At 48.9% G+C, this 27,309-nt stretch overlaps 1 protein-coding gene and 1 long non-coding RNA gene across 5 annotated transcripts in view; one reads left to right on the top strand and one right to left on the bottom strand.

Annotated features, from left to right (window-relative positions):
- Positions 1 to 62: 62 nt before the first annotated feature.
- On the top strand, positions 63 to 13,083 carry LOC147917149 (uncharacterized). Of its 2 annotated transcripts, XR_015552323.1 has the most exons (3): positions 72 to 140; positions 1,903 to 2,005; positions 9,137 to 13,083. It is a non-coding gene; the product is annotated as an uncharacterized LOC147917149 (long non-coding RNA). The 2 variants fall into 2 exon arrangements; XR_015552324.1 differs by lacking the exon at positions 1,903 to 2,005 and having other exon boundaries at positions 63 to 140.
- Positions 13,084 to 15,204: 2,121 nt separating this feature from the next.
- GRIP2 (glutamate receptor interacting protein 2) overlaps positions 15,205 to 27,309 on the bottom strand; it is a 98,068-nt gene continuing 85,963 nt past the window's right edge. For 2 of the 3 annotated variants that reach the window (XM_087431571.1, XM_087431572.1), the window contains exons 21-24: positions 26,632 to 26,737; positions 19,715 to 19,858; positions 18,816 to 18,962; positions 15,205 to 17,805 (exon numbers count right to left, since the gene is read on the bottom strand). In XM_087431571.1, coding sequence (XP_087287697.1) covers positions 17,647 to 17,805; positions 18,816 to 18,962; positions 19,715 to 19,858; positions 26,632 to 26,737 — 556 coding nt within the window. In that variant the 3' untranslated portion in view covers positions 15,205 to 17,646. Of the gene's footprint in view, positions 17,806 to 18,815; positions 18,963 to 19,714; positions 19,859 to 26,631; positions 27,010 to 27,309 lie in introns of those variants that run through there. The other variant, XM_087431574.1, reaches the window with a different exon arrangement.

Below are 27,309 nucleotides of genomic sequence, written 5' to 3'. Positions count from 1 at the left end.
CGGCCCGCTCGGCCCCGCCCTCCGCCCCGGCCCCGCCCCGCGCCGCGCGCGGCCGGGGGCGCACGGGCTCTCGACGCGCGACGGCCCGCCGGCGGACGGACGACGCACGGACGGACGGACGGACGGCGGAGTGCCCCGTGGTGAGTGCGCGCGGACCCTCCCGGCTCCCCGGCTCCTCGCCCGCGCCGCCCCTCGCCAGGCTTCCGGCTCGGGGGCGCTCGGAGCCCCGACGGGTCCCGGCCCGCGGACGCGCCGCCCGCTGGGGGTGGCCTCCCGCTCCCGGCCGCGGGACAGACGCGGGCACCCGGCGCAGCGCCGAGGTGGGGGGGTCCGGGTGCCGCGGGCTGGTGCCCCCGCCCGCCAGGTCCGGGACGCTCCCCCCGGGGTCCCGCCGCCCTCCGCTTCCGAGGCCGGTCACCGTCCGCAGGGCGGAAGACGGGGCACCACCCCCGCCGTCACGCTCACATCTCCCCCAGGCCGCCCCCGCCCGTCACACTCACTGCCACACACGCGCTCACACCAGTAGCCAGCAGAAGTTCCCGCATACCCTTCCATTCCCCAGGATGGAAGCCTGGGGTCTGCTGTCCAGGAGGCGGCTGGGTATAGCCCCCCTCTCTGGCTTCCTGAACTCTGAGGGGCCTCCCTCAGCTGAAGGCCTTGCCCTGGCATGCGGTTCCAGCCTGCCAGGGGATTCCGGGCACTGTGCCCCGCCAGTCCCGCGACCTCCGTTAGGGCCGGCTGGACTAATTGTATCAGGCGGGGGCTGGGGCAGGATCCTGGCTTTCCTGGGCACAGTGTGGGAGTCACGTCCTGGGCCAGGCACGGTCTGCGTAGGGAGCTCATGGTGGGCAACACAGACACTGTCTTTGCTCCCATGCAGTTTATGCTCTAGTTGGAGGGGGGAGGTGGGGTGAGACAGGCGATGAAGAAATGAAGTAGTTGATTTCAAACAGGTATCAATGCTATAAAGGAGCTTAAGTGAGCAGGGCACCCAAATCCAGGCGGGCAGTGAGGGCCGTGTGAGGAGGGGATGTCTGACTTGAGAGGGGAGGTGAGGGAGAGTGCTGGGCGGAGGGCACGGCTAGTGCCCAGGGCCTGAGGTGGAACCCTGCTTGGTGTGTGAGGGGTGGAAAGGGAGAAGGCGGGAGGGGGGAGGGAGGGGAGGGAGGGGGCAGAGGAGGTGGAAGGGGGCAGGGCAGGGAGTTTGAAAGCTACTGAGGAGCTTTGATCTGGGGAGCGATGAGGTGTGATTTCCGTTTTGACACTCTCCCGAGCTACAGGACTCCATGGAGAGGTGTTGGCAGAAGGGCCAGGCCGGCCTGATAACCGTTCATGAGAGCCAGCCCCAGGCCAGGCCCCGTGCTGGGGGCAGGTCTCGCCCTTGAGCTCCAGGCAGGTGCGGGGACAGGCCTGTGGACAGACGTTTGAGATCCAGGGTGACACGTGCTGGTTCAGCAGATGCTGGCACATCCTTACAGTGGAGTGTTGTGCAGGTGTGAGACACGAGGAGGCTCTTGAAAAGATCTTCAGGGTCCCATGAGAGAAGAAACCAGGGTGCTGGGTGGCCTGTAAAGTATTGAATAAGAAATATAACTTCGTTTGCGGGTCTGTGATAAACAAACCCTGGGAGGAAACACCAGGAGGGGGTTGCAGTGGTTACCCTGGTTACCTGTGGTCACCTGGAGGGGAGTGCAGGTGGCGGACACGGGCGCGGTGACACTTCCCACTGTGTGTTTTTTATATTTGCTGCTTTTTGAACCATGTGACGGTATTGCCTGTTGAAAAGAGTGAATTCGAAAGGAGTCGGGCAGTTGGTGGGTGACTGTTCATTTGTGAGTTTTCAGTGGAAGTGTTTACAGATGGTTTTTAAATTCCCTGCTTTACCGACCTCGTTGTGAACAGAGTGACTTCTTCCTGGTGTCGTATACAAAAGTTGAAAAACAAGTGGATTGCGATCTGCAGCAGGCAGCGCTGTGCTCGGCTCTGGCCAGTTGTCACCAAGAGGGTATGTGGGTCTGGTGTGGCCAGATCTTGCAGTTTTTTTTTTTTTTAATTGATGTCATAATAGTTTATAACATTGTGAACTTTTAGTTGTACATTATTGTTTGTCAATCACCATATAAATGCGTCCCTCCACCCTTTGTGCCCACCCCCCAACCCCCTTCACCCCTGGTGACAACCAAACTCTTCTCTCTGTGTTAGTTTATCTTCCACATATGCGTGAAATCATGCAGTGTTTGTCTTTCTCTGTTTGGCTTATTTTGCTTAACATAATACCCTCCAGGTCCATCCATGTTGTTGCAAATGGGATGATTTTTTTCTTTTTTTATGGCTGAGTAGTATTCCATTGTATATATATACCACATCTTTGTCCAGTCATCTGTCAAGGGACACTTAGGTTGCTTCCACTTCTTGGCTATAGTGAATAATGCTGCAATGAACAGAGGGGTGCATAAGCCTCTTTGGATTGTTGATTTCAGGGTGTTTGGATAGATACCCAGTAGTGGGATAGCTAGATCGTAAGGTATTTCTATTTTTAATTTTTTGAGGACTCTCTATACCATTTTCCATAGAGGCTGCACCAGTTTGCATTCCCACCAGCAGTGAATGAGTGTTCCCTTTTCTCCACAACCTCTCCAACATTTGTTATTTTTTTGTCTTGGTGATTATAGCCATTCTAACGGGTGTAAGGTGATATCTTAGTGTTGTTTTGATTTGCATTTCCCTGATGATTAGTGATGTTGAACATCTTTTCATGTGCCTATGGCCATCTGTATATCTTCCTTGGAAAAATGTTCTTATCTGCTGCCCATTTTTTGATTGGGTTGTTTGTTTTTTTGTTGTTCAGTTGTGTGAGTTCTTTATATATTATGGAGATTAACCCCTTGTCTGATATATGATTTGCAAATACTTCTCCCAGCTGGCGGGTTGTCTTTTTTGATCCGGGTTTCCTTTGCCTTGCAGAAGCTCTTTAGTCTGATGAAGTCCCACTTGTTTATTTTTTCTTTTGTTTCCCTTGTCTGAGTAGACATGGTATTCGAAAAGATCTGTCTAAGACCAATGTCAAAGAGTATACTGCCTATATTTTCTTCCAGGAGTTTTATACTTTCAGGTCTTACCCTCAAGTCTTCGATCCATTTTGAGTTAATTTTTGTGTGTGGTGAAAGATAATGGTCTACTTTTGTTCTTTTGCATGTGGCTGTCCGTTTTTCCCAGCACCATTTATTGAAGAGACTTCCCTTTCTCCATTCTATGTTCTTAGCTCCTTTGTTGAAGATTAGCTGTTTGTAGATGGGTGGTTTTATTTCCGTGCATTCAGTTCTGTTCCATTGATGTGTGTGTCTGTTTTGTACCAGTACTATGCTGTTTTAATTATTATAGCTTTGTAGTATATTTTGAAGTCAGGGATTGTGATGCCTCCAGCTTTGTTTTTTTTTTTTCTCTCAGGATTGCCTTGGCTATTTGGGATCTTTTGTTGCCCCATATGAATTTTAGTATTCTTTGTTCTATTTCTCTGAAGAATGTCATTGGGATTCTGATGGGATTGCATTGAATCTGTAGATTGCCTTAGGTAGTATGGACATTTTAACTATGTTTATTCTTCAGATCCACATGCATGGGATATCTTTCCATTTCTTTACGTCATCATTGATTTCTTTCAATAATGTCTTATAGTTTTCATTGTATAGGACTTTCATCTCCTTGGTTAAATATATTCCTAGATATTTTTTTCTTTTTGTTGCGATTATAAATGGTCTTGTCTTCTTGAGTTCTTTTTCTGTTAGTTCGTTATTAGAGTATAGAAATGCAACTGATTTTTGTAAGTTGATTTTATACCCTGTGACTTTGCTGTGGTTGTTGATTATTATTTAGGTTTTCCAATGGATTCTTTAGGGTTTTCTATATATAAAATCATATCGTCTGCAAACAGTGAGAGTTTCACTTCTTTGCCTATTTGGACTCCTTTCCTTTTTCTTGCCTAATTGCTCAGCCAAAACCTCCAGTAGTATGTTGAATAAGAGTGGCAAGAGTGGGCACCCTTGTCTTGTTCCTGTTCTCAGAAGAATGGCTTTCAGTTTTTCCCCTTACCCACAGAGTATGAAGTTGGCTGTGGGTTTGTCATATGTGGCCTTTATTGTGTTGAGGAACTTTCCTTCTATACCCATTTTATTGAGAATTTTTATCATAAATGGATGTTGTATCTTGTCAGATGCCTTCTCTGCGTCTATTGAGATGATCATATGGTTTTTATTCCTCCTTTTGTTAATGTGGTGTATCACATTGATTGATTTGCAGATGTTGAACCATCCCTGTGTCCCTGGCATAAATCCCACTTGATCATTGTGTGTGATCTTTTTAATGTATTGCTGTATTCAGTTTGCCAATATTTTGTTGAGGATTTTTGCATCTGTGTTCATCAGTGATATTGGCTTGTAACTTTCCTTCTTTGTGTTGTCGTTGTCTGGCTTTGGGATCAGGGTGATGTTGGCCTCGTAGAATGTGTTAGGAGGTGTTGCATCTTCCTCTATTTTTTGGAATAGTTTGAGAAGGATAGGTATTAAATCTTCTTTGAATGTTTGGTAAAATTCTCCAGAGAAGCTATCTGGTCCTGAACTTTTATGTTTTGGGAGGTTTTTTATTACTGTTTCAATCTCTGGTGATTGATCTGTTCAGATTCTTTATTTTTTCTTAATTCAGTTTTGGGAGGTTGTCTGAGTCTAAGAGTTTATCCATTTCTTCTAGATTGTCCAATTTGTTGGCATGTAGTTTTTCATAGTATTCTCTTATAATTCTTTGCACTTCTGTGGTGTCTGTTGTAATTTCTCTTCTTTCATTTCTAATTTTCTTTATTTGAGCTTTCTCTCTTTTTTCCTTAGTGAATCTGGCTAAGGGTTTGTCAATTTTGTTTATCTTCTCAAAGAACCAGCTCTTAGTTTCATTGATCCTTTTACTGTTCTTTTGGTTTCAATTTCATTTATTTCTGCTCTAATTTTTATTATTTCCCTCCTTCTGCTGACTTTGGGCTTTGTTTGTTCTTGTTTTTCTAATTCTGTTAGGTGTAGATTAAGGCTGGTTATTTGGGTTATTGGGGTGAGGCTGAGCATTTCCCTCTCAGGACCGCTTTAGTTGCATCCCATATGAGTTGGTATGGTGTATTTTCATTTTTATTTGTCTCCAGATATTTTTTGATTTCTCCTTTAATTTCTTCAATCATCCATTGGTTGTTCAGTAGCATGTTGTGTAGTCTCCAGGTCTTTGTCACTTTCCCAGTTTTTTTCTTGTAGTTGATTTCCAGTTTCTTAGCATTATGGTTGGAAAAGATGCTTGTTATGATTTCAATCTTCTTAAATTTATAGAGGCTTGCCTTGTTTCCCAACATATGGTCTATCCTTGAGAATGTTGCATGTGTGCTTGAGAAGAATGTGTAATCTGCTGTGTTTGGATGGAGTGCTCTATATGTATCTATTAAGTGCATCTGGTCTAGTTTTTCATTTAAGTCCACTGTTTCATTATTGAGTTTCTGTCTGGATAATCTATCCATTGATGTAAGTGGGGTCTTAAGGTCCCCTACTATTATCGTGTTGTTGTTAATGTCTCCTTTTAGATTTGTTAATAGTTGCTTTATGTACTTTGGTGCTCCTGTGTTGGGTGCATATATATTTATAATTGATATATCTTCTTGGTTGAGTGTCCCTTTTATCATTCTATATTGCCCCTCTTTGTCTCTCATTACCTGTTTTATCTTGAAGTCAACTTTGTCTGATATAAGTATGGCAACACCTGCTTTCTTTGCCATTAGCTTGGAGTATTGTCTTTCATCCTTTCACTCTGAGCATGTGTTTGTCTTTAGTGCTGAGATGTGTTTCCCTGGAGGCAGCATATTGTTGGATCTTGTTTTTTAATCCATCCCGCCACTCTGTGTCTTTTGATTGGAGAATTGAATCCATTTACATTTAGAGTCATTATTGATATATGAGGGCTTAATGTTGCTATTTGATTGCTCATTTTCCAGTTCTTTTGCATTTGCTTTGCTTTTCGTCCCATGTGTTTCGGACTGCCCCTTCAGTTTGGTAGTTCTGTATGATGGTTTTCTTAGCTGTCTCTTTATTTATCTTATGTGTCTCTGTTCTGTTTATTTAGTGGTTACCATGAGGTTTGTATAAAAAATCTCGTAGATGAGATAGTCCATTTTCTGATGGCCTCTTATTTCCTTAGACTAAGTTGATTCTATCCCTTTCTTCTTCTCCCTCTAAGTTATTATTGTCATAATTTATCCCATCTTGTGTTGTGAGTTTGTGTTTAAAGCAATGAGGTTATATTTATTTTTGGTGTTTTCCTTCCCTTAATCTTTGATGTTATAATTAAGTGTTTGTTAATCTATTCTGATAGAGAGCTTCAATTTTTCTAATTTTGTCTACTTATTTTTCTCCTTGCTAAAAGCTTTGTATCCCCTTTCTCTTTATTTTTTAAGGCACGAGGATCTTCTTGAGCATTTCTTGTAGTAGGGATCTTGTGGCAATGAACTCCTTTAGCTTCTGTTTATTTGGGATAGTTATTTCTCCATCATATCTGAAGGATATTTTCACTGGATAGAGTATTCTCGGCTGAAAATTTTTGTCTTTCAGAATTTTGAATATATCATTCTACTGTCTCCTAGCCTGTAGAGTTTCTGCTGAGAAATTGGCTGAGAGCCTGATTGGGATTCCTTTGTACATTATTTTTTTTTGTCTTGCTGCCCTTAATATCTTTTTTTTGTCATTGACTTTTGCCAGCTTTACTACTTTATGCCTTGGAGAGGGGCTTTTTCTATTGATATATTTAGGGGATCTATTGACTTTGTTCACTGGTATTTCCAGCTCCTTCCTCAGGGTTGGAAAGTTCTCAGATATTATTTCTTTGAACAAGCTCTCTGCTCCTTTTCCCCTTTCTTCTTCCTCTGGAATACCTATAATCGTTATGTTGCATTTCCTCGTTGAATTGGATATTTCTCAGAGAATTTCTTCATTTCTTTTTAGTCTTAGTTCTCTCTCCTCCATGTGGAGCATTTCTGCATTCCTATCGTTAATAATGCTAATTCTTTCCTCCATATTGTCAGCTTTATTCTTTAAAGATTCCAGATTTTTCTTTATCTTCTCCATTGTGTTTTTCACCTCCGACATTTCTGATTGGTTTTTCTTTATAGTTTCAATCTCTTTTGTGAAGAAGTTCCTGATTTCATTGAATTGTCTATCTGTGTTTTCTTGTAATTTGTTGAGATTTTTTATGATAGCTATTTTAAATTTTCTGTCATTTAGCTTATAAATTTCTGTGCCTTCAGGATTGATTTCTGCGTGCTTGTCATTTTCCTTCTGGTCTGGAGATTTAATATATTTTTGCATACTGCTTGAGGGCGTGGGCTTATTTTTCCTTATTCTGAAACTATCTGGTTGCAGCTTCCACCTGCCGCCACTAGGTGGGGGTCAAGAGCTGTGTATTCTGAGCCCCCTGTGCTCCACAGGTACTCTGGCTGACCGATTGTGCTGGGGCGCGGGCAGGAGGGAGGGACTCTTTCTTTCTCCTCCCTGATCCCGAGGGCTTCCCACACACCCATGCTGTCTGCTCTCCTGGAGTGCTAGCTTGATGAAGGCACCCCCGCAACACTTCAGTCCCCTCCGTATGGGAATTTCCCACAGGCTGTGAGAGATCTTGGAGAGAGACGATTTTCCCGCAGAGAGCCACCCCTCCCCGCTCCCTCTGAGAGCTGTGTGGTCTCAGAGGGGAGGGGCTCTTTCTTTTGCCTGCCTGATCCCGGGGGCTTCTCGTGCTTCCCTTGCTATCTGCTCTCCAGGGGTGCCAGCCCAATGAAGGCACCACTGCAACACTTCAGTCCTCACCATATAGGAATTTCCCAAAGGCTGTGTGAAAGCTTGGAGAGCAACAGTGTTCCTGTGGAGGGCTGCTCCTCCCCCCTCTCTCTCTGAGAGCCATGCGGACCTGGTCCCTGGGTCACTGTCATTCGGGAAGGAGAGGAGTTCTCCTTACCTCCTTCCGCTTCCTCTGGGGGGCGTCCAGCACCACCACCTTCTGATGTGTGGCTCTGTGGGTCTCAGACGTCTTCTGTGTTGTGTGAATGTCCTCTGTTGCTATATGAATGTCCTTCTTGTTGTAGCTTGAGGGAGAGTCTACAGGGAAAGCTCACTACACCATGGTGCTCACTATTCTCCAAATCTTACAGTTTTATTTAAAGAGTAGATGGAAATCTGGATTTTCAAATGAAATATTTTGGCTTTTAATAGAAGCTTTAAAGAATTCTAATATACCTGAATTGAATGTCAGTGCCTAGATAGAGAGTTTCTTGTTTCCAGCGGCTTCCTATCTAAGTCTCTTGGCAGGAGGTGGGCTGGAAGGCAGGAGCAGTGAGTTGGGGCCCCAGTTCCGCTGTTGGTTTTCTGGTGTCCTGGGGAGGGCTGATTCCATGATCACTGATTCCATGATCAGGCAACCTGCTGGGAGGACAGAACTCACCCTGCCCGGGGCTGAAGTGAGAATTCTCATGCGGTCCAGCCTCTGGCCCCCCTGTCAGAAGGTGCAGCTCAGACACAAGCAGTGGTCTCCCAGCCCTCAGCAGGGAGAGCTGGATGCCTTCAGGGAAATGGGGGAGACCCGTCTGCAAGAAGGCAGGAAATGCAGCTTGTGGTAGGCTGAGGAGTTTGGAGTCCTCCTTGAGGAAGGTGGGAGCCATGGGCGGCTCAAGACAGTTATACAACCTCGGGCATACAAATTGCAGAAGCTTGGGTGCTTTGCAGGTGAGAGAAATCGAGGGATGGGAGTCACAAGGAGGCATATTTGAGCTCCATGGGAGAAAGAAGTCAGAGCTTGAGGTCTGAGTCGCCCTGTCTCTGAGGTGTGTAAGCAAGGGTTGGCCAGGGAGACTGCCGACAGGAATCCTGCCCTGATTCAGGGCCTGGAGGGGCCTTGAGAGCCCCTAGTGAAGGCCTTTATTTGCCAGTGGATGAAATGGGAGGACCAGAGAGGGGGGTGGTTTGCAAAAGGCCAAGCAGCACACTGGCAGGACCCAGAGCTGGTACACGGTCGTGGTGAAGAGGGAAACCAGGCCGCCTGACTTTCCTCTGCTCCTGTCCCCTTCCTTCTGCAGAGACTCCAGTACCTGCTGACCCCGAGGGAACCCAACCGCTGGGCTGTGGAGCTCGATGGGGCCACACCCTACAAGTCCCGCACGGTGGCCGTGAACAACGATCTCATGAAACCCACCCACATCCTAGTGGAGACCATGATGTGAGCGCTCGCTGGCCGATGGGCTGCTCTCCTGCTGTTTACTAACGTTAGATTCCCATAGGACCAGGTTTACAGAGCTTTATATTTGCACTAGGATTTTTTTTTAATTATCACAAAAAATGTTATTGTGTGTGTGCGTGTGTGTGTGGTGTCGTGTGTACGTGTATTTTGATTTGGGGATGTTTTGTGTAAAAAGAAAACCCACAGGCAGTTGTGCGGGGCGAGGCAGAGCTTTCTTACGGAATTAGATGTATTTTATGGGAACTTGGTAAATTTTTCTTGGTATTTTTTTTTACATACAACTATATATACACTTAGAGACTGTCATACACTTTTACCACTTGAATCGATCCTGCCAGCGATAGGTCTCATTTTTAAAAGCAATTCTTCGGTGCTTGTGTCGGTGGCAGAATGTTCTGCCCCAGAAAACTCAGGGTGGAGTTTTCCGGGGGCGGCAGACCCATCTTGAAGGTGTGTACCACCTTCCAACCTGGTTCCAGTAGGAGCAGACACAGGGCGGGGGGGCCCATCATCGGACCAGACCCAGAGGGGCTGGAGAAAGGTCAGCCACCAGGAGAGTCCTCCTTACACTCGAGCCCCCGAGAAGAGAGAAGCCGGATTAAGGAAGCAGCCACGAGAATGCGGGGGACAGACTCCAAGCCCACGGATGCGGCCCACAGCAGGAGTCCCATTCTAGGAGCGGGAGAAACCTCTGCACCAGGGGCAAAGTCCAGCCTTTTGTTCTGAGACCGAGGGTGGGTAGCCAGAGGGACTGGAAGGAGCAGCGTGAGAACTGTTCATCCGGGAGGAGCAGCGAGAGCTCCGAGAGGGCCGGGAGGGCACGCTCTGGCCTCGGAGCCCCCTGAGGCTGACCGCCAGCCGCAGCCCTTCCTGGGGCGTCCCCGGGGGAGCTGGCGCCCTGGGGCTGAGCCTCCCCGGACGGCCTGTGGCGTTTCAGTGGGCTCCTGTCAGGTTCTGGCGTTCCCCAGCTGACGTCTGGAAGCTGCCTGTAGGAGGGAAGCGTGGCGCATCTGGGGAGGGACGACGGGGGAGGGAGTGGACCCAAGGGTGCGGGCCAGGCGTGCAGAGGGGCCTGGTGTCGGGGCGGGGGCTTTTCCTCCTCATCTCTCCAGCCTCAGCCCTGTCCTCATCTCCCAGAGGCTGGGAAGCTCCTGATGCGCTCTTGTTGAAGATCCCAGCCCAGGCCAGCCAGCTCCCTGCGGGGAGTGCCAGGAGCGCCTCTGGAGGGTCGCTGAATCTTTGATTCGGGTGACGCGCTCCCAAAACTCTCCTTGCAGTTCAGGCACGAGTGCAGCCCTTGGTGGTGACCTGGGAGAGAAGACAGCTCTTCATTTCACAGCCCTGCAAAGCTGGTGTCAGATGGGCACCAGGTGGGGACTGGGGAGGGGGTGAGGGAGCATTTCTAGAAGGTTGGGATTTGCAGGGGGCTGGCACCCCAGAACTGGCTTGACCAGGATCCTTACTGAGAGCAGCGTTCCTCTCTGAACCAGGGGAGAAGGTCCCTCCCTTTAAAATCCCGAGTATGGACACGCCTCCAGCCCCGCTCCATTGGGACCTCAACTGTGCCATTTAAACAGTCTCTTCTAGGGTCAGAGCCTAAACAAAACCAGAACATTGCCCCACATGCCCAGCTGTGACGCCTGGGGTGTGGAGAGTGACGTCCAGCCGGCTCTTGAGAGCAGGGCTCTCTGGGTCCCGGAACCCCCTCCCCAATTTCAGAGGGGGAGGAGCCTTTAACGTCCCCCTCCCAAGGGACAGAGGCGATTCCGAAGCTCTTGTCTTCTGCAAGCATTCACATTTCACTGTTTCCAAAGCGTGACTCTGCCAGACGACGCCCACTGCGATGCCAGACCGTGAACAGTTCTAACGTGTTCCTGTTTTCTGTGTGTTTATGGTTGCCGCTGTGTCTGAGTGGATCTTATTGTTTTTCTGTTTTTACCAAGTAGCAATGTGACCTGTTTTCCTTTGTCTGATGGAACTTTAGTAAACTAACCACTGTCAGTGACTGGGGACAGGCGACGTGTGGAGGCGAGGGGGGCTTGGCAAGCTGTGGCTGCCGGGGCATTTGTGGTCATTTCGGGCTACAACATCTCCCCTCCTGGGGCTCGGACCCCGGGCGAAAGGCTACAGTATTTCGGGTTGATAGGCAAATTGTACCATTCTGAGAATGGCCCGAGCAAGGCCTCTTATAAGAGTCCCAGACCAAATTCTAGACCAAAGACACATGCAGACCAAGCCCCCAGGCCCCCCCTGGAAGGAAGGTCAGCCACTTGACGCAAGCCCGTCCCTCGACAAGCTGCCGGGGCACCTGTCTCCAACGCGGCCTCTTGTCGAATCCCCCAGCCCCCAGCTCTTGTGTACCCGCGGAACTTGGTTCTGTGAGTACTGTGTGCAATGGTGCGTGGCTTTTCTATGTCTCCACGTAAAGGAAACTGTCATTGGAGCTCATGACTCTGGTCCTCCTGTCTCTGGAGACCGGGCAGTCCCCCGCCTGCTCCCTGTCTGTGGGACAGGTGACTGGCCTCCGGTAGGAGGGCCAGCACCGTTCACCCTGACCCTGCACCCAGCAGCTCTCTGTGAGATGGGCACCGAGATCCCTACTGCCCGGGGGGAAACTGAGGCCCACGGAAGCTGATTGGTGTGCAAAGGCAGAACCCCTTAGGCAGGACTCAGCCAGAGGCCACGTGGGAAATTCCCAGGCAGCAGGAGGTGGCCTCGGATGATTTCTGGGCGATTTGCGGCTTCCTCTCTGTACCTCTGGTCCCCCGTTCTCGCCCCAGATCCCCAGCACACCCCAGAGATGGTGGTGAAGCACAAGGGGAGAGCAGGCCCCCCTCGGCCTAGCACAGGGCATTCTTGTGTCCCCCAGGTGCCACCGACAGTGGTCGGTGGTCCAGCCAGCATCGTGGGAAATGCTCTGGGCAGCCAGCGCTGAAGGCCCAGGCACCTCCCTCCCCCTGAGCCTCAGGCGCAAGCCAGGAAAGGACCCAAGAGAAGCCCCCTCGTGGCAGCTAGGGCTTCATCCAGCCCTCAGACCCAGGGTCCGGCGGCCCCAGGCCGGGCCGTCCACAGGGATGCTTTAAATCCACTGTGCAAAACTTCATCAAGCACAAAACCACAAAGCAGACACAAACCCTGTTACCAGAACTGGGAGAGGGGTGTGGGCAGCCCGGAGCCAGGGAGCAGCCCTCCTCCCCTGTCCTCCCCTCTCCCAGCGCCCGGCCCTCAGGAGGCGTCTTGTTTCGCTAGGAAGTGGTGTCGTGCTCGGGCGGTGTCACCTCAGACGGCGCGGCGTGTTCCCTGAGGGGTGGAGCATCTTCGTATATTTGGCTTCAGATTGAGATGTTGGCTCCACTTGGTTTTTACCCAGTTTTCCAATTCCTAGCAACTGTGCGTGTGCTTAGCACAAGAGAAAGCTGAGAACGGGTGTCTGGCCTCCTTCTGGAAACTTGTTTGGCACATCAGGACTTTTTTTTAAAACTTCAAAATATTTTAAAAATATTTTAAACTTTTGTAAAAAAAAAAAAAAAAGCAACCGAGAGACTCTTCTGGGAGAAACATTTGTATTTGAATAAGATCCTTGGTGTGTAATTCAGTCTTGCAGTGTACAGGCCGTTGTGTGTGAATGTTTTATGATATGATCCCTGTATTTGCAGGGTTTTTCTTCTCTTTTGCTCTTTAGATAAATATGTGTATCGATATTTTAAATTCATCTTTGCTTTTTTTTTAGAGGAGTTTGTAATCACCTTATAACATGAAAATAAACGTTTCCTTTTTAAAATCCAACACGTGGTTCTGTTTTGATGAGGCTGTTTTTCCTCGCGGTTGGCAAGCGCTGTCGATTTTACAGAGAGCTTTCAGTGCCCCCCAGGATGCTCCTCGAACGTGGGTATTATTACCCAGGTTGGAGACACTGAGGCAGAGGCTCACAGGGGGACATGGTTTGCTCCAGGGCACACAGCAAGTCCGGGAGAGAGTCGGGCGTGGCACCCCGTCCTCAGACTCCTGGGTCTGCTCCCGCTGGTTCTACCGATTCTCCTGATTGAAGGCCAGCCACCTGCTGCGAGCCCCGCACCAGTGGCCTGAGCCTCAGTTTCCCCATCTGGAATAAGCCACCACCCCCTTCAAGGCTGCGGGGCTGATCAGAGGTGATGCTGATAATGCACCAGGTGCAGTCGCTAACACCGGATCGGGGCTCTCTGGTCACCAAGTCCAATAGTGGGGCAGGCTGCTGGGAGACCGGGTGAGTGGCCAACCGTGGCGGGGTGCAAATAGGGATGATGCCCCCCACACTGGGACCTCAGAAAGAGGACACTCAGGACCCCAGAATGTCAGTGGTTGACACGGGCGTCCTCAGCCTTGGGAATTGTGAGCCCAACCCACTGTGACAGGTGGGGAAACTGAGGCCAGGAGAGGGGATTGGCCTCACTGGGGTCACAGAGCAGGTCAGTGTTTAGGGCAGCCTTCCTACCCACTGGCCCCCACCACCCTTTGTGAGTGGGCAAGGTCAGGGGAGCCTGCTGGGTCCTTCCCCAACTTCCCAGACCAAAAAATCTTTCTCGGTAACTCATCATTTATAGACAACGTTAGAATAAAATCCCCTCTCTTTTTCTGGCTGGCTGACTTTCTGATGGCCTGTGTCCATCTGCCCCCCCGCCGTTGTGTTGGCCGTGTGGCTTGTGTTCAAATCCTGGCTCCCTCCCTTACTACCTGTTTGACCTTGGGCAAGTTACTTAACCTCTCTGTGCCTCCTTTCTTCATCTGTAATGTTAGATGACAATATAGCCACCTCCAAAGGCTGTTGGGCGGATCCTGGGAGTTCTCACAAAGCAGACAGCGCCTGGTGCACAGCCAGGCTGCAGGACCAGCGCTGCCATCTTTGCTTTGCTGGGTTTCGCCCATACCTCCCTCCTGGTTTTGGAAGAGCCCCCGAGCCTATCACCCTCCCAGCACTAGGAAGGGCAGCAGTGCCCTCGGCACACCTCTGGGCCCCGGCTTCCCTGGCCCAGCCACAGAAATGCCCCAGTGTGGTCCAGCCCCTCTTGCACTCCTGAGACAGGGTGCTCACTGCCTCCTGCGGAACCGATGGGAAGAAGCTCTTCCTCTGCCCACACAGAGCTGTACTTCCCCCGGTGGGGCCCAGCCCTGCCCTCGGGCTCTTCCTGCCCTGGATGCCCTGTAGAGACTTGGGGGCATCGCCGGGCCCTGACCCAGGCTAAAAGGGCTCCACACAGCAGACCCACCACTCAGCTGCCTCAGTGGCTTCCCCCTGCATATAGAATAAAATCCATGGTCCCTACTCACACTCGTACACTTGGACCCTGTGACCTCCAACCTGGTCTCCCGCCCCACTCTCCTTCTGGGCCTCCTTTCTCTTCCTTGAACTCACCAAGCTCACTCCCCCTCAAGGTTTTGCACTTGCTGTGCCCTCTGCCTGGGATGCTCTCCCTCCAGGTTCTCACAGGGCTGGCTCCTGTCCTTCAGATCTCAGCACAAATGTCACCTCTTCAGAGAAGCCCTTCCTGACTCCCTGAGCTAGAGCTCTTCCCAGTCACTGTGTCCTCGTTTCTCTGTTTCCTTCGTCGCATTCAACCTCCTGAAATCATTCTTTATGATGTGCTCCTTTGTGCAGTCTGTCTTCTACTAGGATATAAGCCCCGTGCAGACAAGACCTCATCTGTCTGGTTCATGTTGTTTTCTCAGGGGCTAGAATGATGCATAGTACATAGCAGATGTTGAATGGATGGATTAATTAATGAACTAATCAAAACCAGGTGAGATAGCATAAGATCCAAACAAGCTGACTCCTGCCAGCCTATGATTCAAAAAAAGCAGACACTCCAAGTGCATTTAAGTAATTTTATTAAAAAAACACAAATCATCCTAATAGCACCCCACCCACCACTCCCAAGTCACCATAACCCTGGTGGCAGAGATTTACATGTAGGCCCCAAACAGACCCCAAACAGCCTTGCAGTGCAGCCCCTCGGCATGTTGTGCTTCCCGAGAGCCCTAAGAAAACCCCATGTAGAAAAATACTTCACAAGGAATATGTTCTGATCTCAGCCGGAGAAAAATACAGCTTTCAGGGGTGCAGGGGGCACGTCGCAGGGGCTGTAACCGAAATGCATAGGCAGGCAGGAGCTCACCAGGAATGGGTGTCAGGAAGCATCAGGTGTAGGGCGAACCACCCCCATGAGAAGCTAGGAGAAATATTGCATATGAGCAGGCCGGCGCGGGGAGCCCACCGCCGGGCCTGGTTGCATATGTCTGGAGGAATGGGGAGGCCTCAGCTGAGGAGGGAGGGGGCGGCAGTCAGGGTCGGGACACAGCTTCCCTCACCTGCAGTCGGATGCAGCTTTCCCAAGCCAAGAGGCCCCGTCACTTGACAGAGGCCCACAGTCTGGGCCACTTGCCTAAAGTCACACAGCTGAGGCCGCCAGTGGCCGTGTCTCTGCTGTGCCGCCCCCAACCCCTAAGCTGAGGACTCTTGGCTTTTGCTTGGTGTCCCTGTGATGGGTGGGCAGTGCCCTTTCACCCTGGGTGGATGTTTACACAGGAATTGAAGGTAGCAGAGGCACTGGGCAGTCCAGCCGTGGCACGAAGGGCTCTCCAGGGAGGGTGCGGAGGGGCAGGGCATGGGGAAAGGGAGGGTAGAGGGAGGGGAGGCAGGCTCTCCGGGAGAGTGTGGGCAGGGTGCCGAGTGGGCCTCAGTGGGCAGAGATGGTCTGGCTGTGAAAAGGAGACCAGTACCTGCTCAGAGACTGATTGACCCCTTGATTGTCCAGAGGGGGTCAGACTTGGAGGGGGTCACAGAGCCACCAAGCAGTGACCCAGGGCAAAAAACACAGACCTCTTGACCCCCCCGTCCAGTCCCTTGAGTGGAGGAGTGTTTTTTGGGCCTCCAGGGGACGCAGGGGTGGAAGAGGATGCAGGTGGGAGTGGTTGCCCCCCGTTTTCCTGAGACCCCGTTAAGAGCTGGGCAGGGACAATGTAAATCCCCAGACCTGGGTGAATCCCGCCTGCCCCCCTCCATCACAGGGGCCGCAGCCCAGACCACCACGTGAGACCCCGTGCCCGTCTCAAAAGTAAAGGGGTTTCTGGTTTTCAGGAAATGAGGAAAACAATTTTAAGGAATGCTGTTGCTTCCAGATTTCAAGTGGGATTAAACTTCTTTGAATGACCACTTTGGACATTGCTGCCATTCGGCGTGAGAGAGAACAGCCCATCTTTCTAGGCTATCTCTCTCTCTCTCCATCTCTGGGCTTCTCTCTCCCTCCTTCTCCTCCTCCACCAATTCAGACACTGGAGAGGAGCTGTATCAGCCCACAGATCATATTTCCGTGGTTTCCCATCTTCACTGAAATGGCAGGTGAACGAAACGTCTCGGGTCTTTTGTCCCCAAATGACTCCTCCCCACTGAGGGGCCTGGGCTGAGAGGGGTGTATGCGGACGGGCCTGCGGCCACGCGTCCTACAAAAGCAGCAGGAGGCACTGAGCCAGAGGCCTGACGCTGGGCTTGCCTGACAGGCCCAGAACTGCCGTCTCAGAACAGACACAGGCATGAAAAAATCACTGACTTTCATAACCAACGGGCCAGCCCTTCCTGGGAGTCTGGACGCCCACGCTCACAATCTCCTAAGTGGGGAAGCTCGGGATCCGAGAATCTCGGAACCAGCAAGTCCCAGACACGAGAACTCTGGAGAAGGGAAGGAGGTAGGCTCCTACCCCAAGCGACATCCCTCCTGGCAGTCGGCTCTCTAGATGAAGTGGCCCCCAGCCTCGCCCTAAATGCTCCCCCTGTCAGGAAACTAACCACCTGTGCCAGTATGGAAGCATCACCACAATGTCTTCCACCTTAGTCTGTGACTGCACTGGGGCTACACAGCTCCCACTTGCTCACCTCCTGTGACAGGGAGCTCACCCCTCCCTGGCAGCTCATGACAGCTCGAAAACTGTGCTGGGAGAAAGCATTCCCTCACTGAGCCAGACATTCTCCACACCGGACACCCTTCTAAGGAGACCCTGCAGGGACCTGGGCCCCCACCCAGGACCCTTTTCTCCTAGTTGAGCAGACTGTCTCAACCCCTATTGGGCTGGGCACCTCTGGGTATCTTGGAGACCCAACATGGAGAAAGACCTAGATGTCACTCCAACTGGGGCAGGGACCTGACTCCCTGGCACCGCAGTTACCACAGAACCAAAGAACAGAGACAAAGTCCTGTCCGCAGCTCAGAGCCTGCCAGACCAACAGATGGACAAGGGGGTGGCACTTCTCCAGCCCAGCTACAGGTCTGGGATCCAGATCTGCCTGGGTGGCCCCTTGGGTGTCCGGATCATGCACTGACTTCAGAGCATCCGGGGGCTACTGGGGCCTGGCGCTCGCGGGGCCCGGCTGCTCTGGGCCAGCGGATTACGGCTGATGACCAGCTCCAGGACGTCACCCGCCTCAGCCAGCAGCGGCACCGCCAGGCAGCAGTCGAAGTCCCGTGTGCGAACCTGGTTGACCTGCGTGGTGCAGAGCCAAGGGGACAGACCCGCGTCAGCTCAGCCTGGGCTGAAGGGGGTGGGAATTGTGGGATTTCCTAAAATGCGGGCCCTGTTCCAGTCCAGACCCAGGGAAAATCTGGAACCCTGACGCGGAGGCAGCCATTCTTCCTTTAACTCTTCCAATCCTGATTAGGTTTTATCAAGAGAAAGTCCTAGGGGAGTGCTAGGGCATCTTGCAGCCCTCTCTACCACCTGTTCTCGCCCTTGTTCACACGAAAGGGTACACACACACACAGCCTCCTGCCTACAATTCTGTGACATTGTGTTGTTTCTGTTTTATTTGTATTTTACATCGACCTTCTATTTCAAGCAAGGGGTGCTGGGTTTTCATTCCTAACTGAAATGAAATTTTCCTTTTTAAAATAAATTTAAGTTGAAAAAACTCCATCAATTTGGAGAAAACATATATTCAGTAAATTGAGCATAAATATGGTGGAAATCACACCGAGGGAACAAAAGTAGCTGGGACGTGGGAAGGGTGGCCCAGGGTGTCTGTGCTGGGATGCCCCACAGCTTTCCATCTGCTCACCCACATTTCCCAGGCTCCCCTGCAGTTAGTGAGGTCACGTGACTAGTTCTGGCCAATAAGCTATGAAGGAGAGTGACAGGTGTTGCTTCTGAGTGAAGGCAGAAAAAAACCCATGTGCAATTTTTCAGTCTGGTTTCCTCTGCCGTGGAGTCTGAGGCGATTACAAAAGGGTGGAGCCTCCATCAGCCCAGGCGGAGCGAGGCCCATGCGGCCCACTATGACCATGTCGTGGATGTGATAAGTGTTTATGTGTGTTACTGCAACATAACTCAGCCTAACCCGACTAATACCTTCCCTTTTCACAGGGGAGGAAGCTGGGGCTCAGAGAGGGCTGGAGACCTGCCCGAAGCCACTCAGCCAGGGTAGAAGTGGTGGCTCTTCCCCCACGCTGAAGCTAGGACAGGCCACTCCATCCATGCTGCCCCCACCCCAGGATTACCTGCAGGACTCTGTCGAAGGGCCGGAGGCCCCCACGTTGGGCTGGTCCATCAGGGCGCACAGTGTGGACATAGACGCCCTTCTCCAGGAGGCCGTCTGACACGCTGAAACCAAAGTCATTCTGCTTGGGGTCCTTGTGCAGGGTCACCTGCAAGCAGGAGGAGGAGATCCCTGGAGCTCTGAGCTTTGCCCTCAGCCTCCCACAGTAGCCGGAATCCCGTGGTCTGGCATCCGATGCCATGGCCCAGCTGTCCTGCCCCGAGCCCCCTCCACCCAGGAGACCCCCCAGTTCACAGCACTCGGTCCCACGGAGGCCCTCGGGAAGGGGGCTCCTTTTCAGTCCTCTGGCTTCCATCCAGGAGCAAGTCCCGGTGTGTTTTCACTGCCTTCTAACACCTGCTCATCTCCCAATTTACCAAAGAGCTGGCTTTAGGCTCAGAGGCTTCTGAGGGCTATTGGGCAAGTGGATTTGTTTTCTCCTCTGTGTTTTATTTTTCTATATAATAACCTATAGATGGCAAAAATGCTGGTTTCTCATTTAAGGTACTGATATATATACATACATATAATATACATAAGACTTTATATTTCATATATATTATATACACACACACACACATACACACACACAATAACTTCAGAGGGGAAAAAGTGAGTCTGCTTAAAGAAAAATATTAATAATAGCCCGGTGTATATCACAGGTGTGTTTATGTGTGTGTGTGCACGTGTGTGTATCACTCGAATGACAGGAGTTTTGGAAAATTCAACCTAGTACAAAATCCCTGACTTATGGTGGAGGAGGATGAAGCCCTGAGGGGTGGGGCCCCTCTGGAGCCCACAGCGAGTGGTCCTTGCACCAAGATGTGCGTCCAGCCTCCTGCGCCCAGCCCTGGCACCCACCTTGTGCATCTCCAAGGGTGTCGGCAGCAGCAGCTCCTGCATCGCTTCGGGGGAAGTTCGTACCTCCCGGCCCCTCTGCCAGGGCCGGCGGCCAGGCCTGCCCTGAAGGGCCACGCTCTGCACGGTGCCCGTCATGATGGATGCCTGCAGGGACAGAGCTCTTCACTCAGACGCTCTCTCGCTGTTTGCTGTCAGCATCTATGGACACCTACTAAGTGCAAGCCTTCAAGGCCACAGTGGTGAACAGAATAGACGAGGTCCCTGCCCTCCTGGGGCTCCCAGCCTGATGGTGGGCGAGGGCGAGGAGGAACTGATCAATCGCACTAGCAATCAGAATAATAATCATTGGCCCTGAATTACTAGCACTTACTCTGCGCTGGGCTCAGTTCTAAACCCTTTACACATAGAACTCCTTTCATTCTCTACAGTGTTATGAGACAGGCAAATGCCATTATTTTCTTCCATTTTACAGATGAGGAAACTGAGGCTTAGAGAGATTTAAGATTTGAACTCCAAGTCTAGCTCCAAAGTAGAGGGTCTTAACCACTCTGCTACCTTGCTCATCGCAAAAATAAATAAGATAAAATCACACACAGCAGTGAATGTCACAGAGGCCAGATGCTCAGAAGGAGAGGGCCTAGGACAGTGGATCTGGTCTAGTGTGAGGGGTCAGGGAAGCTTCCTGAGCTGAGAACTGAAAGATGAGCAAGAAATGTGGAGGGAAGAGTCCCCAGCAGGCAGAGGGAAAGGCATGTGCAAAGCCCCTGTGGTGGGGGGACCTGGAAGAAGGCCCTGTGGCTGGAGAGGGTGCACAGGGTGAGGCTGGGGGGGCAAGGGTGCCATCCTGCTGCACCCTGTGGACTACACTAAGAAATGTTCATTTATCCCAAGAGCAGCAGGGAGACTGAAGAATTTAAGCAGAGGTGGGGGGGGCATGATCAGATTGGTGGATTTAGGAGCATCTTCCAGTTGCTGGGTGGAGACTGGACTGCAGAGGTGGGCATGGAAGCCGGGAGGGGACCTGTTGGGGACCATGTGGTTGTCCAAGTGAAAGACAACTGTGATCTGGACAGGGAGGTGACAGTAGGGAAGGACAGAAGGAGCAGAGTTAGGACAAGTCTCGGAGATGAATCGAAGGCGTGCTGAGAGAGGGGTGACAGTCATAAATGCTGTGATCTAAGCTGAGAGCAGCAAAGGTGTGGCCCTGAGGGAAATTTATTCACGTTCAGACTGAGAAATCCACAGATGAGGGTGCAGGGTGCTGGGGTTAGTGGGAGGGAGGATGTACTTCTTACATAGGATATTACACAATTTCTTAGGCACAGAGGAATCTCCCCAGCCGAGAAACTGCTCTCTTCCTGCCCATCACAGTATCTGAGTTTCCACTATTCGTGCAAGTTTCTATCTGACAATGGAGTAGGGAGAGTTTTGGTTTTTTAGAGGTCCCCAAAGGGAAGGCAGATTATGATAACAATTTTCTCAGGGCTAAACTGTTGGATTGGGGTGGGGAGGGAACGGTGGAGAGGATATTGAACAAGGGGCATGGAGGCACCTGTCTCAGCTCACACAACTCATCCTCACCTGCCTGGAGAGCCGGGCTCCAAAAGGAAAGACCAGAGACTCAGAATCTTGGGATAATAGAATCATTAAAAAATAGAATCAGAGGGTCGAGGTGTCATAGGCTCTTGGACCCCTAGAAATGTAGAATTGTAGGACTTCCAGTTAAGATGCAGACTGAGCTGATACAGAAAGCTCACATCTCCCTCCAAATTGATGGTAGATTACATTTTAAAAAATAAACACCTTCAAAGCAAGAAAGAAAAATTTGGAAACAGGCATGAGCAGGAGTCGAACCATTTGGCCTATGGAACCAGACATATATGTTACGAGCTGGGGCACCTGTTCAGGGAAAAGAGAGTGTTGTCTGAAAGCAGGAAGCCTAGGGAGTGCCATCCACCACTGAATGGGGACGTCCAGCACAGGGGTTCAGAAGGGAGCCACCAGGACGGGAGTGAGCTGGGGAAACTACCTGTCAGCAACCGGGAACCTTCGTGTGAGCTCTGCATGAGTGTGAGGCCAGAATCTGCCGTCCACAAACAGTGCAGCAGAAACACTGAGCTGAGAAATTAATATGAAAAGCTGGTGTGGAGCTGGTGCAGTTCAAAAGCCCCAGTAAGGACATGTCAGGAACAACCTCAGAGATGCTTCAACAACAGAGAGCACACGTGGGACGCCCACAGGAGTGAGCCCGCTGAAAGTGAGCACAACGATGAAATAAAAAGTCCGCCTGCCCACAGACCTAACGATAGATGAATTCACACCTAAGGAACTAGAAAAAAAATAGAGAAATCATAAGAAACTTTATAATAAGTCTGTTTAAAATGTGCAGAAAAATAAGAAAACGAAAAGCAAACATTAAGAAAAAAGATCATGAAGATTTGAAAAATGAAGAGAAATTATAGAAATGAAAGATGTAGAAGTTGAAATCAATATTTAGGAAATAGGTTAAACAGTAGACTAAATACAGCTAAGGAGGAATTAGTGAACCAGAAGACAGATTAAGGAAAGCATCTAGAACACCATGTAGAGAAAACGTTGAAGAAAAGTTAAGTGACATGGAAGACAGAATGCCTGGAGGATAGGTGTGCAATGCACACCTAACAGAAGTGCCAGAAGGAGATGATAAAGGAGAGGCAATATTTAAAAGATAATGACTAGGAGTTCTCCAGCACAGAAGGAAACAAATGAGTGCTCAGACTGAAAAATCAGACTGAGTCTCTAGTAAGACAAATAAAAACAAACTTACACTGAGACATATCATAGCAAAAGAACCAGCCATCATAGATAAAGAGAAATCCTCAAAGCTGCAGAAAAGAAATGCATGTTACTTTCAAAGGAACAACAATGTACCTAAGAGCTGCAACAACAGTTGCCAGAAGACGACTGAATAATATCTTCAAAGCTCCGAGGAAAACTTTTTTTCCCTAACATTTACAATTTTATTAACTTAAAAATGGTATGTAACTGCTCATTTCAGTCTTCTTTAGTTGTTGAATTACTAATTGCTAGTACAGTGCACAAAGCAAGCACTAAATAAATATTAGAAGAATGAATGAAATGGCTTGGAATCCCATAAATCTGTTACATATGGTAACTATAATTTTTCAAGTGTTTTGTATGTGCCGGACAACTTTAATTTCATACCCAACTAAACTATCATTCAAGAGTTGGGGTGAAATAAAGACATTTTTAGGACACAAAACCTAAAAGAGTTTACCACCTAAAGACCCTTACTAAAAGAACATCTTAAAGGATGAGTTCAGAAGGAAAAAAGTGGAATGCAAGAAGCAATGGTAAGCAAAGAAATTGGTCAAACATGCTGATAAAACTAAGTATTGACTAAAATCTCACATTCATTTTGAGCAGTTTATAAACAAGTTGGGAGATGAGAAGAGAGAGCTTGGATGAAGTAGAAGCATTCTAAAGTGCCTGTCTCATTCAGGAAGCCAAAAGTATTGATTAGACTTAGTTAGAAAAATAAAGTTAAGATGTTGAAAATTTAAGGTAAGGTCAACTGGCCTGGTCTTTTCAAAAAGTCAGTGCTGTGGTCTATCCATACAATGGAATATTATTCAGCCATAAAAAGGATGAAGGAATATTATTCAGCCATTGCCAGGGGAGGGAGGAAAGAGGAATTGGGTAATACAGGGTTTCTTTTTGGGATGTCAGAAATGTTCTGGTGATGGATGCACAACATTTATGAATATAATAAAAGCCCCTGAATTGTCAGTGGTTATCTTTAATTCATTTTACTTTTAATATTCAATTTACATGTTAAAATGGTAAATTTTATGTTATATGAATTTTATCTTGATAAACAAAAATTTTAAGTCAGCATCATTAAAAAGGCATGGACTAAAATTAAGAGTGACTTAAGAGGCATGACAACCAGGTACCAACGATGGATTAGACACTGGTTTGGATAGACCAGGTGTAACTGGAAGTTTGGGGTCAACTGTGAAAAATCTGAATATGGTCTTGGTATTAGAAGAGATTAAAATTTTTAAAAGATAGTTCCATATATGGAAAAATGGAGTAACTCACTAAAAAAGCAACTTACAAAAAAGCATGTACATCATGATTTCATTATCTTAAAAATACACATATACTCATTTAAGCAGTAACAGTGGTGATCTATGGGTAGTGGGAAGGTTGTGTCTTATGTTCTATTTTTGCTTATTTTATTTTTGATTTTACTTTGCTTATCTAATTTTACACCATACACATGTATGACTTCTGTAATAATAAAAAAGTTTTAAATGTAAAAATGGAATATTACAAGTAAAACAAATGACAAGGATAATCACTAAAAGAATTAAAATTATAAAAATCTCCAAAATGATGGTGGAGAGAATGGACAGGAATGAAAAATTTATAAATACAAAAGAAAGGATATAAGATTAGAAGAAGTATAGAGAAAGCAGGATAAATAGAAAGTATAAGTTACATGCTAGAATTAAGCTTAATTATATTAGTAATCACAATAAATATAAATGGACTAAGCTTGCCTTAAAAAAGAGAGACTCTTAGATCGGAGGGGAAATCAGCTATATACAGTACACAACAGATACACTTAAAATGATACAGTAAGTTTGAAAATAAATAAATTGGAAAAAGACAGGAAATATTACTAAAATAAAGCTGATGGAACAATATTATTATGGTGAAAATGGAATTTAAGGTGGAAAGCAGCCAGCCCTGGTGGCCTGGTGGTTAAGATTTGGCGTTCTCACTGCCACAGCCCAGGTTCATTTCCTGGTCGGGGAACCACACCACCCATGTTTTGGTTGTCATACTGTGGCAGCTGTGTGTTGCTGTGTTGCTGAAAGCTATGCCACCAGTATTTCAAATACCCAGGGTCACCCAGGGTGGACAGGTTTCAGCAGAGCTTCCAGACTAAGACAGCTAGGAAGAAGGATCTGGCCACCCACTTCCAAAAAAATTGGCCATGAAAACCCTATGACTAACAGCGGAGCATTGTCTGATATAGCGCAGGAAGGTGAGAGGATGGTGCAAAAAGACTGGGCAGGGTTCACTCTGCTGTACAGAGGGTCACTAGGAGTTGGAATAAACTCAATACCACTAACAACAACAAGGCGGGAAACACATAAGGAGAGAGATACTGATTAATAATAAAAAGAAAAATTCACCAAAAAGTTATAGCGATCACAGGGCTGGTCTGGTGGTGCAGTGGTTAAGTTTGTGCACTCTGCTTCAGCAGCCCAGGGTTCCCAGGTTAAGATACCGGGCGCAGACCTACGTACCGCTTATCAAGCCATGCTTGGGCAGCGTCCCATATAAAGTAGAGGAAAATGGGCACGGATGTTGGCCCAAGGCCCATCTTCCTCAGCAAAAAGAGGAGGATTGGCAACAGATGTTAGCTCAGGGCTAATCTTCTTCACCAAAGGAAAAAAAAAGTTATATCAATCATGAATTTATACGAAACTATCAATATAACCTCAAAGGTTAGAAAACAAAAATTGACAGAATATCTAGAATTTTGCCAAATCTCCAATCATGATGGGAATTTTATCATACTGCTAACAAAAACAATAAAGATAATGCATATAAAATTCGGAAGGATGTAGATTTGAACAAGTTCATTAACAATCTTGATCTATATAAAACCCTACACCAAACAAAAGGGAATTCACCTTCTTTTGCATGCACATATGAAACATTTACTAGAGGTGATCACATACTAGACCACAAAGAAAGAAGTCTTAACACACTCTGAAAATTGAATATCAAATTGAATACATTTTCTGGCCACAGTACATAAAAATTAAAAGCCAATATGAATTGGTTTTAAATTTTGCATTTAAAAAAGACACTTCTGTTTAACTCTGGGGTTTAAGTAAAAATCATAGTGAAATTTTAAAAATATTTGAAGTTGAATGGGCAATAAAAGTGCCTCAAATCAAAACTTGTGGGATACAGCCAAAACAGTGCTTACAGGTAAATTCATGCTTTAAATGCACTATGTTAGAAAACAAGAAAAACTGAAAATTAATGAGCTAAGAAACCAGGAAAAGTATCACTACTTAAACACAAATCAAGTAGAAGGAACAGAATATCAAAGGTAAACACAGAAATGAATAAGATAGAAAACAAGGAAACAAAAAAGAGAATTAGCAAAGCCCCAAATTGGTTTTTTGAAGAGCCTAGTAATTGGCAAGACTGACGGGGGAAAAAAAATGGCCCCAATCAGCAATATTAGGAATAAAAGGGGGCAAAACCACAGATAGAGCAGAAGTTTAAATTATTGCTCTCAGAGTATGGAGGAGCTTCGGAAACGACCCCGTGGGATCCTCCCTAGACCTCCGGGCAGCCTGTTCCTCGTGGGCAGTGCTGGCCTCACGCAGAGCTGCACCCACTGCTCAGCTCCGGAGCTGTCACTGATGGTGACAGCCACATGCTTCCACAGGCATGCCCACAACCACAGCCACGTATCGCACATGCACACCCAGACACCAGAGCTGCCCCTTTGTGTCCGAATGTGTACACCCAGACACACGTGTTCTGAAAACACACTCAACATTTGTGTAAGCACAAGCATGCTCACATGCATGCACACACACAGGCTGCTAACACACACACGATGATGCCAGACATGTTCGTATGCGCACACACCCCGACAGGCCACAGCACAATGCTCTCAGTCACACTTGCACACGTGTCAATGCACAGTCTGCACATGTGTGAAGACGCCTTTCCACGGAGGGTGCCGGGTGAGTGCATGCTACATGTTACTCATGAGCATGACCCCATCAACATGCCCGCCTCCCTCGGGCACACACACCAGTGTGTCCACACACGGGGGTGCCCAGGAAGGCCTGCAGGGTGGGCGGCCGTACCTCCAGTTCCCTCAGCAGCTCTGATTGACCACGTGACTCCAGGTCTTCGAGGGCTTCCCCGAACACATGCCAGAGGCCCTCCTCGCGGGCGGGGCCGGGGGCTGGGCTGTAACGTAGGAACCAGAGCGTCAACTCCCGGTGGGCGAGTGGGCAGGCAGGCAGGCTGGGGCCTGAGGAGTCTTCGGGACTCGAGGGGCCATAGGGTGGGCAGGCAGGCGGGTAGGCAGGCAGGCGTCCTCGGTGGCAGTGCTGGGGCCCCAGGGCAGTGGTTGGTGACACAGAATGGGGGGAAGACGCAGTTAGGGGCAACCAGAACTGCCGGTGGCCAGTTAGAACAGGGGCAGATGAGACGGGGTGGAGAGAGGTGACACAGGACGCCTGGGAAGAGAGACAGACAGACAGACACACAGACAAGGACAAACAGGAGATTCATGGTGCAGCCCCAGAGGACAGCCCCTGGCCCCACCCAGACACATGGCACCATAGGACAGTGATGGGTACAGAGCTGGAGCGAGCAAGCACACAGGGATGAAGAGGATGGAGCATGTGTGCTGGGGAGGGGTTGAGACCACCCCCTAACTTCCATGACAGGCTGGATGACCCCATCCTCAGCTCTAAAATCAAGTCTCATCGGAAGGGTAACAAGTCACATTTTCATGCTGCATTGTTCACAAAGCC

The sequence above is a fragment of the Ceratotherium simum genome, chromosome 5 (genome assembly GCF_057802395.1).
Source record: "Ceratotherium simum simum isolate JZ-2026a chromosome 5, ASM5780239v1, whole genome shotgun sequence".
NCBI classification, from domain to species: Eukaryota; Metazoa; Chordata; class Mammalia; order Perissodactyla; family Rhinocerotidae; genus Ceratotherium; species Ceratotherium simum.
The sequence above is the reverse complement of the archived record's forward strand: the minus strand, read 5'-3'. Positions and strand labels throughout refer to the sequence as shown.